The sequence below is a fragment of the Triturus cristatus genome, chromosome 8 (assembly GCF_964204655.1).
Source record: "Triturus cristatus chromosome 8, aTriCri1.1, whole genome shotgun sequence".
Taxonomy (NCBI): domain Eukaryota; kingdom Metazoa; phylum Chordata; class Amphibia; order Caudata; family Salamandridae; genus Triturus; species Triturus cristatus.
In genome coordinates, this window is record NC_140591.1 from 1,132,748,695 (window position 1) to 1,132,764,193 (window position 15,499).

General features: G+C 40.4%; 1 protein-coding gene across 1 annotated transcript in view; it reads left to right on the plus strand.

Moving 5' to 3' along the window:
- The window catches only part of AFF3 (ALF transcription elongation factor 3), a 1,727,663-nt gene that overhangs the window by 1,077,326 nt on the left and 634,838 nt on the right, over positions 1 to 15,499 (plus strand). Inside the window, exons 5-6 of the mRNA XM_085622771.1 lie at positions 3,105 to 3,191; positions 7,322 to 7,358. Coding sequence (XP_085478897.1) covers positions 3,105 to 3,191; positions 7,322 to 7,358 — 124 coding nt within the window. The remainder of the gene's footprint in view (positions 1 to 3,104; positions 3,192 to 7,321; positions 7,359 to 15,499) is intronic.

Sequence of the window (15,499 nt, forward strand, 5' to 3'; positions counted from 1 at the left end):
CACAACTGCCTAGATAGACAATTGTTAAAAGTGATTTTTAAACATGAACTTAGAAACATTTATGGGTTGAGGCCCCACGGCATTAGTAAACTAAGAGGCAAGTCAGTAGTAACGTAAACCCTAAACATGGCCTAGATTCTTATTATAGATGGAGCAACTTCATAGTCTATTAAATCAAACATAAAAGGTGCTTGTACCGTGCACATCCTGAGCTCAAGTGTTCAATAGTGCTCTCATATGTGATAATAAAGAAAAAGGGTGGTTCTGTAAAATAAAATGCTTGCCTAGGATAAGACAATTTGGACAAGCAGGGAAGCTAGTATTGATTTCAGGTTATCTGGTTTCACATTTTAAAAGTCAGCAACCTTATACATATTTCTGTCTCTCTCTACTGTTTGACATAAAAAGTCACTCTTTGGTCGGAGTTGCAGTACAATTTTCTATATATATATTCCATTTAACTTGGGAAAACAGGCACCCACTCACCCACTCACCGGAGTAGCTCTCTGTTGTCCTTTTATTAGTCTGCCATGATGCGTTTTGGCCAGACACTCGACCTGGATTACACTGGTGCGCCATATTGAATGTTTTATTAAAAGTACTCATGTGGTCCACTCCTCAAACAACACAGTGAACATACTTCACATTTTGACTCACACTCCATACAAACATGTTTGTGCAAAGTAATAAAAATGAATACAATTATAAAGTTCTTTACAATTTCATTATGCATTTACCTCAACTAATGACAATTTTTCAAACATTTCAGTCAAGGTTCTCAGTATTTTTCACCCTTGTTAATACTATTTGTTACTGGTCCATATGTCTTAATTATCTAGAAACACTTTTATAAAATTGTAAAGTATAAATCTCCCTATTGTTGCATTATGTATTATGCTTCTTGTTTAGTTGATAATTTAGACATCATACTAGTAGATCTCAATGTGGTATGGAATGTGTAAATATTATAGACCTTTCATGTTATACCCATGGTTCCATTCACACACTCATGCCCATGTAGGCTTATTCACATGATTCCTGAATAAGAAATTGTAAGCTAACTACAAAAATCTCACAAATTGAAAGAGTGATGTCTTAACTACATGTATGTGAGTAACTTTTCCTCCATGTTGAGACTTTAAGGGGTCTTACTGTACAACTCTTTAGTATAAGTTGACTCTAGTCACCTTAATTCATTTTCTCTATTACCACCTCTATGAATTCTAAGAACTTAATCGACCATAAAGAACTTGAATTCTATATCATTACTGTTACGTTTTTCTGCAAAATGATGGGTAACCAGATAATTCTTGTCCTTATTATTTGTTGCTCTAATGTGCTGCAGCTTGTGCTTGTGCACTTGGAAAATTGTACTTCACAAATATTTCAACCCACAGAAGTACATTAGTATGTATACTGCCCATTCGGTTTTACAGGTATACACTCCTCTGGTTTTTTTAGGAAGCTTCTGAAATAGTATAGTAAACTCTGTCTTGTTACCGCCTTGCTGGCATACCCTGCATTTTGTTACATTTTCGGAACCCTTGTCTTTCCCCTAGCCACTTTTCCTTAGTAATCACTTCTTGGCTGCTTTTTCAAGGTCATACTGCATCGATCTAGTCCTTCTGAACGTGACTCCTCATTTATTAGGTACCATGCAACCTATTATCAGATCATTTTATATTATACCAATGTTTTTTATTAACTTCCTGATCACCCCTTTGTCTTTGCTGTAGCTTGTTCTAAATCTTGACTCCAACTGAACATCTTTCTTCTTTGACTGCCCCCTTTCAAATAACAGAGCTTCCGTGTTTCTGGAACTAACTTTCCTGATAGCTTCTTGTATTGACTGTTCCTGGTAACCCCTCTACAGAAATCTTTCAGTCATTTCTGCTTGCCTCTTCTTAAATTCCTCTCACTCACTACAGTTCTTGGTAGTCACAGGGTTTCTCCCTTTTACATGCTATATATTAATTTTGTTGGGCAAAAACTACTTGCATGTCAACTAGTGTTACCTGACGTAGGCATTGTATATCATTTTGTCTCAATCCTGTTGTCTTTCATGTCTACTACTAGCTCTAAAAAGACTACCTTAGTACAGCTTATGGTGCTTATGAAGTGCAAGTTAAGATTATTGTTATTGATCTTACTCACAAACTTTCTAGCACTTTCCTCTGACCCCTCCCATATCACAAAGAGGGCATCAATATATCTAGCCCACATTATCACATGCTCCTCCCAATCATCAATGCAAATATTTTAGAGCAACGGCTCCTCCCACCAGTCCATATGCAAATTAGCATAGCTGGAAGCAAAGCAGGAGCCCAATGCTGCTCCCCTCAACTGCTTAAATAGTTCACTGTTGAAGTACCCCGGCCATGCTAACTTGCACATGGGCTAGTGGGTGGAACATGTGCTCCAAATGTTCACATTGATGATTGCAATGAGCATATGATATATATATAGAGAGAGAATGCATTGTTCATTTCATATATGCTGCATCCTAAACAAAATTAATCTTTGTAGCCATGTTTTAATTCTCAAATGCAAAACACAAGAATTTTACTGTAGCATTTATTCATAGAAAGGTTATGCATAGGACACAGTGGGACATAAAAAAAGGACGTTTTGTGCAAAGTTTGATATACTATACCGTAACTAAATTCAGGCCTAGATGTGAAGGCATCAAGTATTTGGATACTTTTTACTTCTAGAGGCTGATATGGATGGACCAGTGTCATGTCTTGCAGGTGTGCTTTTGAGAGGCTTTTCAGTGTGTCTCAGAAATACAATTTCAAGCTCTTGTCTTTGGAAAACTCTAAGAGCAAGAGTCCATTTAGTCAAATGTTATGTCATGTAACTTTGTCGTGCTATTATACTTAGAGCACCAACTTTGGGCATCTATTGGGCAAAAGAACTAGCACACATTTTAAACGTTGATGTGCCAATAGTTGGGCCTTAACTTGCCTTTACTGCATAAAAGTAGGACATCAACCTGAGTTTTTATCACTGCACCTAGAGTATGTGCACTCTATCCTATATTATGTGTAATACTCGAGAACCACCCATGCCTTATAGGAGATTATTTTTTTAATTTCTTATAGGAGATGACCCAATGCTGGCCTCTACCTGTCTCAGCGATCCAGACACCTGCAAATGTGGAACAAAACAAGTGCCCTTTCGTTAACAAGGTGAGTTACATTTTACCACCCCATAGAACAAGCAACCCATGGGTTGATTCGATAGAAAGCATGGTAATATATGACCGCATAGCTTTCTCAAAAAGGGAAATAGTGGTAGATCTATAGCTTTCAAGAACGACTGGGGAAAGGCCTATCTTTTTATTGTACTACTAAACCAAATATTAGCGACTACATAAAGGTTCTAGACACTGAAGTAAAGATTGTGACTGCAAAGAAAGCAGACTGGAAAAATATGCATTATCACTGCTGCAGTCCATGAATCTAATTAGGCATGTTTGCCCTTAAACTCAACTTTCTGCAGAGTAAAAGAGTTTAGGAGAGAAAATAGATATCAAGGAATAGGGGGACTTCACAAAAAGAAAATAATGATTGCATGGGTATTTACGTAAGACAAACCTAGAGACAAAGGATCAGGCTAACACACAAATTAATATTTTAGGAGCAAATAAGCACAGATGCAGATATAATGAAATACTGGGTAGCAGAAAAAGAAAGAAAAGGGGTTTGTGGTTGTAAAGAGTTATGTGCCTCTTAATAGTGGATTAGAATAAAAACGGCATATGGTTCATTTACGGTTTGTGGTGCTCTAGCCTCACCAAGCATGCAGTTCTCATGCCCCATGTAGAGGTGGGAGATCAGTCAGGTTTCCATCGGCAGAGCCTCAGTCGGCTTCAAGGAGGAAACCCTTGATCGGCTGCCACAGCCCTATTTAGGACATGTCGACGGTGACTAGAATTCTGTGCTTGGTACCTGCAAAGGGGAAATCGTTCAATGGCGTCATATTCAGGGAGAAAACTCCCTTCTCGTCTGGGCCATTGGCATTTTGGTTTTCAAATGCCCTCTTTTGGGTTTGTTACTGAAAAACAAAAAGCTTTGGTGAGTGAGCACAATAAACCTAGTGCCTACCCTCTACAGTCCACAAAGTTTTCAAAGTGGAAGTTGTGGTGAACGATCTAGGGATCCCTTCCAGGCAGGGATCTCTAAATAGGGGGTGAAGTAGCCTCCACTGACCTGGCAAGACTCTAAATGAGTTCTTTCACTTGTCCAAAGAATGAAATATTTCCAAAGAAATCATAAGGTGAAAAATCTTTTAACACATAATACTGTTTTTAGAAAATCAAGAAATAGTTTATCTTGTCCAATCTTGGCAAAGAAAGCGAGTACCCTTCTTAAAAGTATAACATGTTTCTGGTTTCTGTCAGACTATGCATATAGTTTTTAGGTCATTTACTCCAATGTAGCGATTTTGCACCATCTCTCATTGTATTTCTAATTTTAGAGCACTTTGTGTCTTTTTTAATATGAGAGTGCTTTATCATCACACTATCCCCTGTTCAGTACTGGCCAGTTTTCGCAATTTTGACTGTCATGTTTAAGATCCTGCATTGTAAAACCAGGGTGATGGTTAGGACCTAGTGATTCTTTTTGTTTCCTAGGATACTAAATGCTCCGCATTGTATTATATATGTGAAATTAGCATTATAAAGGTCTACAATTTACTATGGGGTCTCCGTTAACATGCGTAGTGCAAGCTTTAAGCTTTAAGTACAGTGTTGTTTAAGGGATTGAGGTATTTTGTTGAAGGTCAGCTAATATACTCTATGTACATTTAGGAAAAGGCTTTCCCTTGTTTCAAAATTGATGGATCACAGAAGCATCAAATAAGCAAACTCGGAAGCCTGAGATTGCTTAGCATGCTTTGAAGTGTTTTAGGAGAAAAGTAATGAAAGCAATAAGATTTGCTGAATGGACAGCCATCTGAGGAAAGAGGTGGCCATTGCAATGCCAAGGATGAGTGAAAGGATCAATCAAGTTTTGTGTCTTTATGAGGAGCATGACTCTGGAGTCCATAATGAAGGGGATCCCCCAAAGAGATTCAATCAAGCAAAGAACAAGCGAAGGGGAATACATGGGACAGGATGCTAGACTGAATTCACCAGAAGTCAGGGCAGGGGTAACTAATAAGGTATGCCCCACATTGGAAACCTCATGCATTTGAAGAGGGACTGCCTGGCTGCAGAGTACACTCAGAGATCGGGAATGGTGTCTTGAAGGCTGTACAAAAAACAGTGGAAATAGAGAGTTACTTTATTGCAAAGCCTTAAACTTGTAGTGCATCAAAGCTGAGTGCTTAGGAAAGTGTTGGGAAGTATAGAGTGAGATGCATTTTTCAGGAAAAAGAAGCAATTTGTTAACACTGTAAAAATCAATGAAGATGTCATGTGTAGAGCATCTAGTGGTTTTACTGTATAGCACACATACAATGTGGGAAAAGTAAGGAGAAACAAAAACATTTCACCTTGTTAGCACCTGCCTCGAGGTGGCGTTATTTTTTGTTGCGAAGTCCTGTTTACATTGTAAGTAGGTAAACCTTTGCATCAAAACCCAAGGGTGGTAGCATGTGAACAATGTGGGGTAGGTTTTAAAGTATGTCTGAGGATAGTATTTTGCAATGAAAGGATACCCTTCCGGTATAAAACCTATGGCAGCCATCACACACACTATTGCACTACAGTGCAATGGTGTGTGCTTGGCACTAAACAACTGGAAAACATGCTTGCACAGGGGAAGAGGACAGCAGCAAAATAGCCTAACAGATATGGTGCTGCCTGGGTCTCTCCTCCTAGCACAACACAGCACAGCAACTTGTGTTGTGTTGTGCTACAAATAAATAAATCTCCCCCAAATGCTTTAAAAGAAAGCGCATATGAGGCAATCAGATTTAGTTTTCTTAAACTGACCAGCAATATGCTGGAGAAGGATGCTGTCTTGTAAACTTACCTCTGGGTTCCTTTCTTGGGTGAACACAACAATGGTCTTATCTCCAGAACAAAGATAAAGTCCCAGGCAGAAAAATTGCATCAATGGACTTGAATTGCTTGTTTGCAGTGCTTAATTTGTGAAACAAAAATAAGTGCCAGGGCCCTCTTCAAGAATCTGCTACACCTTACACCGCTCATTGCTATGCCAGTACTGACAACAGCAAAATCAACACAACTACTAACCATCAAACTCCTGCAAGTTTGACAATTCAGCCTTTTCCAGGCCACCCAAAGCTAAAAGGCAGCAGGTTTTAGTCATGTTAATGTATATGGAATAATTAAACAACTGTTGTTGTGCTCATCTCTAAATTAGACAAATAACACCACCATGTGGCAGACTGTCATAAGTGCTGGTGTTGCTAATTAAGTGCAGAGCACCGGAAACCACTGGTTCAAATTAACCACCAGGCTTATTTGGCAAATGTTTTACACTGCACATAAAGAGACTGAGGAAATGGTGTGTGTTCACGGCAAGAAGAATGCTGTCAAATTACAGTCAGTTTCTTGTTGTGGTATTGTGGGAAATGGTACACAGAAAGCATCAAAAGATGGGGCTACTAACTCTCTTTATTTCTAAAAGGGATGCCTTCCATTTTACTCATAATCCTTGACATGTTTTAATGTTCTCACTATTAATATATATTTAGTTCAAATGTATTTGAATGGGAGAACAAGCAAGTTCATTATTTTTCATTGCATGTGTCCTTTGTAGGAACTTAAGAAGGAGCCAAGTACATAACAATGGGTCACCAATTTTTTTATTTTAATAACAATCAAATTTGTTTTTATAAACAAAAGTAAAGGTAATGTCCATATTATCATGCTATTTGTTTCCTACCATACTGGTCATAGTAGTTTATTTTAACTTTAAAACATCCAAATAGTTTTCTTTGTTCTCTTGAATTAATTCCAAAAGGAATTTCTTGAAGTATTTTCTACAACGTCCTAAAAATATTCAAATTTTATGGAAACATATCTGATGTAAACATTCTGCTTCATTCTACCTTAAGTTTGTCAATTGTTTGAGAGGGAAGCAACTCATGAGATTTTCTTGTGAATGATATACCCAGAAGCATAAAAAAAGGTATAAAGAATAATTGAATACAACAATCAAGTAACAGGATAATTGAAGGTGAGAAAGTATTAATAAGCATTTTCTCACCACATTTGATGTTATATAGTCAGGCTTAATTTGCCTGCATTAAAGCTCTGCGAGTTTAACAGACTATTCAATAGAGGCCATGATTTGTTTAAAGGCAGAAAACCTTATGCATTTTATTTTCTTTTTTCTTTTAGGATACGCAGAATGGATCTACTGTGAAAGTCAGTGAAAGTAAGAATACCTCTTTCTTTGCATTTTTTATCGTTTATATGGCATATTTGATAATACGCAAATAATTGAAGCAGTACTTAATTTGTAAAATTATAAGTGCCAGGGCTCTGACCAGGAGTCCACGGCAGCATGCACCACCCATTGCCCCTGTCGTTACTGCCAAAACAACTACTAACCATCTCTCTCGCCTGCTAGTGCGACGGTTCAGATTATTCCAGGTCTCCAAAACTAAAGGAATGGCTGGTGAGGCAGGTATTAGTAATTTTTTATGTATATTGCATTAATAAACAACCTTTGTTCTGCTCATCTCTAAATTAATTGAGCAGCGCCACCATGTGGCACTCTGTCCTAAGTGCCGTGTTGACACTTTAGTGCTGCTGCCGGCACCGGAAACCAATCAAGGGCCAATGCTGAGCACTGGAAACCACTGGCTCAAATTAAGCAGTGAATTGAAGATTAGAAGTGTTCGGTACTCAGTGCTTCACCAAGAAAGCATTACTCTGAGGGTAATAACACTATTTTTCTTGCCCAAGAATAGCCTGAGAACAGATTGAGCTGCACAAAAGCTTACACCATTGAGTGGCGTCCATGACCACACCACGCAGGATCACGCAGGAACACACCATTTTATCATCTTTTTGCCATGAAAAGAACATTCCAATTGATCCAATAATTTTTGTGTTCCACCTAGACATTTGGCATCATGTTTTAAATGCTGTACTTCCCAGCCAATTTTGAGTACAGTGGTGCGCTATCTCTGTGGGAGACACCGCCTCCCCGATTCTATGTTTTCATACACGGTACGTTCCTACACCCTTTAAAACCAAATATGTGTGCAAAAAAGGTGTGCAAATGGGCCCAGGATATGTAACCACATTCGGTATTCTGTTATTCTCCATTTTGGGCCCAACAACTTGGGATGGCCACTAACAGGGGGAAGAGATACTAGGCAGAAATGGCAACTCCATGTCCATAAAAGACCATCTTAGAAAGGGGACTTTAATGTGTTGGACATTCTAATGACATAACAGACAAACTAGTTACCTGCTAAAATGAGGGTTTTGCCCCACTTGTAATATAAATATAAATGTCAGCTCAGACAGTCACTAAATCGATCAGTAAATGTTGGTATCGGGTAGTCAAATTCATTGACACCCCTAGTTCCCTGCACGGATTTGGGTGTATTATATGATATGGCTGTGGGGCCTTATCGTGCACTCAGCCATATCATATAATACACTCACAAAAACTATCTTAGGTCCAGTCAGTCCCAATTGTAAACCTTAAGCTCCACTCTGGGTAGCTGTGGCTTTGAACAGTAAGGCTTGACAAAGGAACTTAGTGTAAAGCATTTAACAGCACCAATCAACAAAATAAGAAATTCACACAACACGAAAGAGACACTATAACAATTTATAAAAAATAGAGCTTATTTTTATGAATTTTTAGAGACCTTGATTAATAAAATCCACCAGAGGGTTCCGGAGAAACAGATTTGTGAAGATATTAATACTTTTAAATGCAACTGAAAACAAGCACTGGTAAACAAAAACTTTGCATACTTTTGAATAGTTTGTAACAGCTAGTTTGGCGACTGTGAACCCAAGGTGGGTGACCAGATCTGACAGGAAAGAGGTGTACGATCCAGTAGGATCACATTGGACAATTACCTGGCGACCAGATCCTTTTCCAGCTAAGTCCCAGCCTTTAGGAAATGACCACCATAAACGACAATGAAATGGTCCTGATGCTGGGGATGCAGGCAGAAAAGATGCTCAATGATCCTCCTGGAGCTGTGCGGTCGATGGGGGTAATATGGGGTTGGTCCTTCGGTCCACTGGTGGGTTGAAGTGACTTTGACCACAGCACTTGGCGTCCCATGACATCCTCTTTGTTACAGTAGAAGTCCAGCTGCAACGGGTCTTCCAAACTCTCAGCACAGCACGCACTGCAAATATCCTTGTTGTTGGCTTGTGTCCATCTTGGGTGATGAATCCAGGCACTTATAGCACTCTTGGGTCAAGCAGACACAAGTGCAACTTTTGGCTATCTCGGGTTTTCCTCTTGGCGTGCATGGCGCGACCAGCGGCAATCCCTCAGGAGTGGCTACTGCTCTGTCAGTTTGGGCTTCCACAGACTTGATGTCTCTGGTGCTGTTCCAGGAGGCTATCCAACTGACCCTTGGAGTCACTGCTTCGATCTGGGGCTGGGAATCAACTTTTCCCTAAGCCAGGAGACACAAGCACAGTGCAATCTCACTAGCCCAAATTGCAGCAGGTGCATTCCTTCTGATGGTGCAGCCTCTCTTTGTGCAGCTTGAATGGCAGCACGACACTCCTCGCTTGGTCCTCTCTCCAAATCCATGGTGTGCTTAAGTTCAGGGTGCCAGAGGTGCATATTATATTCTGGGAAAGTCCCAGAGGGGACAATATGGCCACTAGCCAATAGGCTACTAGGTTCCCTTCTCTTTGATGTCAAAGTTCAGGCAATGTGTGGCATTTCACAATCCCAGAGTGCAATATTCTAGACTGTCAAGAGCTTGGTAGCCCACTCCACAGGTGTGGCTACCTTAAGGGCTACACACCCACTGGAAAATAGGTTTGGGGACGGGCTTTCCCTTTCTGGACCTTCCTCCAACTTGTCTACAGGAACAAAAGTCAGCCTGCTCTGGTGTGTTGTCACAGGCGGCCCTTCAAAGGTGGCTTCCCGTTTGAAGCTCGCCTTTGGGGCTAACACCTCTTGCAGCCTTCCTGGGAGAGGAGGTCACACCTCACTCTGCAGCAAATGCCTTTGTTCCTGAGCCTGGGAGTCATTCCAAGCTACCCTACGTTGAACGTAGAAAACATATACGAGGTCCTAAAAACATCTGAGCCAATTAGCACAGGATATGTGCAATGATGCCACAGGAAATGTCAAACCCTATTAAACCCTTCATTTTAAAGGGAATGGTTCTATTTTCTAGGCAAAAAGTTGGTACCATCCTTATGTATTATATAGATGGGTATAATATATGAGGATGTGCTCATATACAAACCACAGACTAAAATCAATCTGCTAGTCAGTCTGTCACTGCAAAGCTGGTCGTTTGCGAGGCTGTATAAACATTGAATCATACCTTCTATGCAATAAAATGGAAACTAAGGAATTCAAAGATATCTTTTAGATGCGAAGCACTCTTATTACATTATGCTTTATACATGAAACTCATCAACAGTAGTAGAAGATTTATGATATACTATATATATCATTGCCTTGCAGCAGCCTCTTGATTGCATGACCTATTTAAAATAGCATTTTTTACATACAAATATGAAAAGAAATATGAGTTTATCAATGACAGCATTTCAAAGCAATTGCAAAGTAAACTTGATTGGCACATTCAAAACGCCTGACTTCATTGAATAAACGAGTTGTTCCTAATTTGTTTGAAGAGTTAATGATAACACTATCACTAAGATGAGAGACGGCTTCCAAATACAGTCAAATATGTGCCCCCTAGCAACCTAGTCACTTTACTAACACTCTTACACTTCTTCCAGAAAGTAGTAGTTTCCAGGAGCCAGGGATGAAAGGTGTTCCTTGTTCATCAGCTGTCCACCCACTCCCCTCAGTTCACAGTGCAGGAGGACACTTTTTCCTCCGGCCTCAATCGAGAATGTCAAGGTTATAATTAAGTGCTCAGAAAAGCTTTTTATATTTCATATACTATAGAACTTGTTCCTATGAAATGACAGATGTGTGGAAACTCTGTTCCCAACTGTTCCTGCCATCATTGATCTCTGCGTATGATTCACGCAACGCGACGGGGCTTGGGATGGATCTAACACATCTGTAATTCATGGGATGTGAGGATGAAAAATTTGTGTTTTCTTTGATAATATTTACATTTGGAGATAATACATTCCTTTGTTTTTTCATGTTATGGTAATTTGGTTTTTTTTTGAAAGACATATGTGACCCTAAATTAATTTTACTTCCATAATTAATTTTAAAAAATGGGGAACTAAAATATACTTCTTCTCATTCATTTTCCACTTACTTGCTGTATGCTTCAGCAGTGAGAAAATAAGTCCCCTTTTTTCAACAATGGAGTATGAACTTGTGTCTAAATGTATATGTTGTGGCACACTGTGATGTCAAACCCACTAAAACATGAAGGCCCTGATTCACAAAGGTACACCTACATTCTTGTGTAAGTTCACTAGTGTTTGCTATTCACAATTAACGAGTTATAAGTAAGTCTATGAGTGCGGAGTGTCCGCAGTCGGGGTGGAGATCTCCGCACATAAAAATATAGGCCTGCTGTATCTTTTTATGTGTGGAGTGCTCCACCCCAACTGCTGAGTTTCCGCAGTAGTAAACTTGCTATTAACTTATTGTTTGTGAATAGCAAAATACTAGTAAAGTTAAACAAGGGTGTAAGTTTACCTCTGTGTATAATGCCCAAAGAGATCATAACAATACGTTTTCCCCCTCCAATGCCAGTCTAAACTATCCCCATACCAGACTCACCTAAACCATAGAATTTGTAATAAAAGAAATGTGGGAATTTCTTCTATAGTTCTCAATATTCCAAACTGTGCAGTGGAAGCTGATATTACTGAATAGCATCTAAGGTAACTGAAATTGAGTAAACAAGATAAAATAATGAAATAGAAAATTTAAATTTGTACGTGCAAATGTCCAGCAGATTCCTTTCTTCTTCGGTTGGTTTCTGGCTGGCAAGTCACAAATCCTTTCTGCATACAAACATTTGACACTCTGTGTGATCTAACTGGAGATGGGGTTTTATTCAGTCAGCCATATGGCTGAGACTGAGGGGCTGATTTAAATATCGCCCCAGATTCCTTTGCGGCAGTCAGGAGGCCGCCCGGCGAGCATGTGGCAGTCTGACCACCATATTTGGATATGACCGCCAGGCCGGTGGTTGGAAAGTCGATGGTCCCACCATGGCAGCATTGCTTGGCCATTGTACAGCACCATCTGCACATCCATGCACCGTGTGCCATGCACCATGTTGTGCATTGCACATTGTGCACGGAGGTAAGTGGGGACACTCTGCATTGGTCTATGATGGCTGTTGGCCCTGTTTGGGGCCCCACATCTCTTTCCGACAACCTTTTCATGGTACCGCCATTTTAGGATGCAGCTTTGACCACCGTACTGTCAGGATCTATGATGCTGGTGGAGGCGGCGGTCTTGGGTCGCAGAGCTGCCAGGGTCTGACTGCCAGTATCATTATACGGAAGTCGGACCGAAAGGCTATCAGCCATTGGACTACCACTGATGGCCTGTCAAGGAACTGACCACCTACATCGGAATTAGCCCCTAAGTCTACCTGGACCCTTAGCAACTTTCCTATTGGGTTTGTATAAGCCAAATGTACAGGATAATGTTGTCTCTTGCCAAGATAATAAACTTCAAAACATTTATTTAGCTAGTGCCTCCAGTTTTCCTATTAAAATTAATATACCTACCACTTCTGCATTCTTTGTGTGATGGGTAACAGAATCAAAGCTGAACTCAAGGTGCAAAATGTACTGTATTTACATGATAAACAATAGTTCCCATCGACCTCTGTGAGTGTAAACATTTCTTCTATTTATTAAAACTTTTAAAAGACAGTTGAAATTTAAATATCTTAGTCACTGCTGGACTTGAATGTATTAAATCTTCCACGTATTTCATGCAAGTTCAAGCCAGATATGAGCAACCCTAGTCTCCTCTCTATAATTAGCTAATGGAATTAAAACCTGTTCTGAGCATGTTCCTAATATCTTCAATATTGTAAGTGGAACTCACAAAACTCGTTTTGGTCATGTTTGCCAATCCACTTTAAATAAATCTTCCTTGTGACTGTGGTGGCATGTGGTGAATGTGCTAACAGGCTGGCTTGGCCGTGTTTCATATTCTCTTTTTTCCACACTCATTGACCACCATCTTTGACTCTCTTGTAATTGGCATGTAATGTTCTGTGACAAACCAGAGAATTACACCATTACTTTATTGCAGCTCTAACATACTTCACCTAAAATTCTATTTGCTTCAGTGCCCATCTCTCATCCAGCAGAAATTCTATGGAGAAAGGACACAGGTTCACTGAAATACATGTGTGGTATCAGGGACCTCTTTCAAGATAACTCTCAATGTATGAGATACTCCAGTGGCTACTTGAACACAAATGCTTCTATAAGACATTCTATATTACATTGTTGTCCTCGACCTTCACTCTTTTGATGCTCTCTGTCTAACTCCTATCATGTCAGCCTCCTCCCAAGTCTCTCAGCTCCAGCTCCTAACATTATAATAATGATATTCCAAGCGATGCAGCTATAGGTAGCATTAAAACATTCTATAAAACATCTCTCACATAGCCATTTTTTTTATAAACTCTTTATATCGTAATGGGCTCAGCATACAATACATTCATAGAACAGTTGAGGACGGACGCTTAGGCCAGGTTATTCATATAAAACAATCATTACATTTGCATAAATTAAGTTATAAACTAAGTGAGGTAACATTCTCGTCTCAGTCTTGCTCTTCCTCCCAAAAATCCTTGGTAGACCTGCCAATACCCCCAAACGTTCTCCCATTTCCATGGGTAATCCCCACTCAGATATATCGTATGTTCCGCTTGTCGACACCAGTCCAATTCGGTCTTCCATTCTGCCACTTTCGGGGGGGGGCGGCCACACCCCAGCTTTTTGCAATATTACGTTTTGCTACCACCGCAACTAACGTTAACCATATTCTCATTCCCTGAAATTAGTAACAAGAACAACATGGGCTCGTGCGGGACCTCCATTCCCACCAACATGGCTATGACTCTCCCAATCTGTCACCAGTATGATTGTTTTATCCAACATTCCCAAAGCAAGTGGCAGTAAGTCCCTTCCCGCCCACACCCTCTTTAACACAGCACATTGTCAGTATGGCCCAGTCGGTGTAACACAGTCCTAGCGTAGTAGGTCCAGTGTAAGACCTTCAGTTGGATCAGTCGAAACCTGAATTGTAACCTCTCTTGGGCCCTGCATCGCCTCTACCCAATCCTCGTCATCTAAATGGCCCAGTCACTCTTCCACGCCATCCTCAGTGGTCCTACGAGGTCTGGGCAGTTATTACATTATATTTTTTTATATATTAGCGATATCACTTTTGTAGTCAAAGGGTCCGTCAACAGGCGATCCTCCAAAGAGGATGCCTCATCTGGTTCTTCCCCCTCGCTAATATATCCCCAAAGGGCGTGCCCCAAATGCAAATATTTCAACCATTTACCCTTTCTCATTTCATATTCTTGTTGTAGCCTATCAAATGTGATATATGCCTTCCCTCGCCACACGTCACCAAGACTCTCCAGAGCCAACAACTTCTATTTGCTAAAATTACTCAACTCCCCCACCTTTCAAAGTTGGTCACTGTCCCAGAGTGGGGTCATCTTCGTTAATTTCCTTCCCAACCCAGATATTTGGTTGCTGTATGCCACACTTTTACCACTGTCTGTGTGTGAATTGGGAGCCCCTTAAACATTCCCTTGTCATATAGAAGGGGGAGGTACCCCCCCGCTCTCATGGTGGCTCTATCTACTCTCCATTCTGGGTCTGCTTGATCCCCGAAAACCCAGCAGTGGGCTCTAGTTTCAGGAATTCATAGACCCCCTTCATTAACCCTCTCTGTTATTTGCATAGTGCTCTGCGTGGGGCTCCTACGCTCCACAACAAGGAGAGTAATTAAGTTTCCACTCTCTGAAAAGAAAGGTGGTGGGACCTCATATGGTGTATTTTGCAAAAACATACAGGAGACGCAGGAGTGTCAGCATCTTAAATAGGGCTTCTCGCCCCATTAGTGTGAGTGTCTGCCAGCTCTATACATTCCCTATGAATCTGCCTAGTTGGGTCCCTGAATTTTGTTGATAGAATTCCTAGGGGTCTCTTGTCAGATAAATCTCCAGGTATTTGAAAACCTGCATCTCAAGTGGAACCCTGCATCTGGAGGTCAAGTCAGGAACACGTCAGCTGGAACACCAGGGATTTATACCAGTTAATGTGGTATACTGAATACGGAATATGGAAAATCTGCAGAATACTGTCGATTGACTGTCTTGGTCTTCTGACATACAATAAGATGTTGTTCACATATAG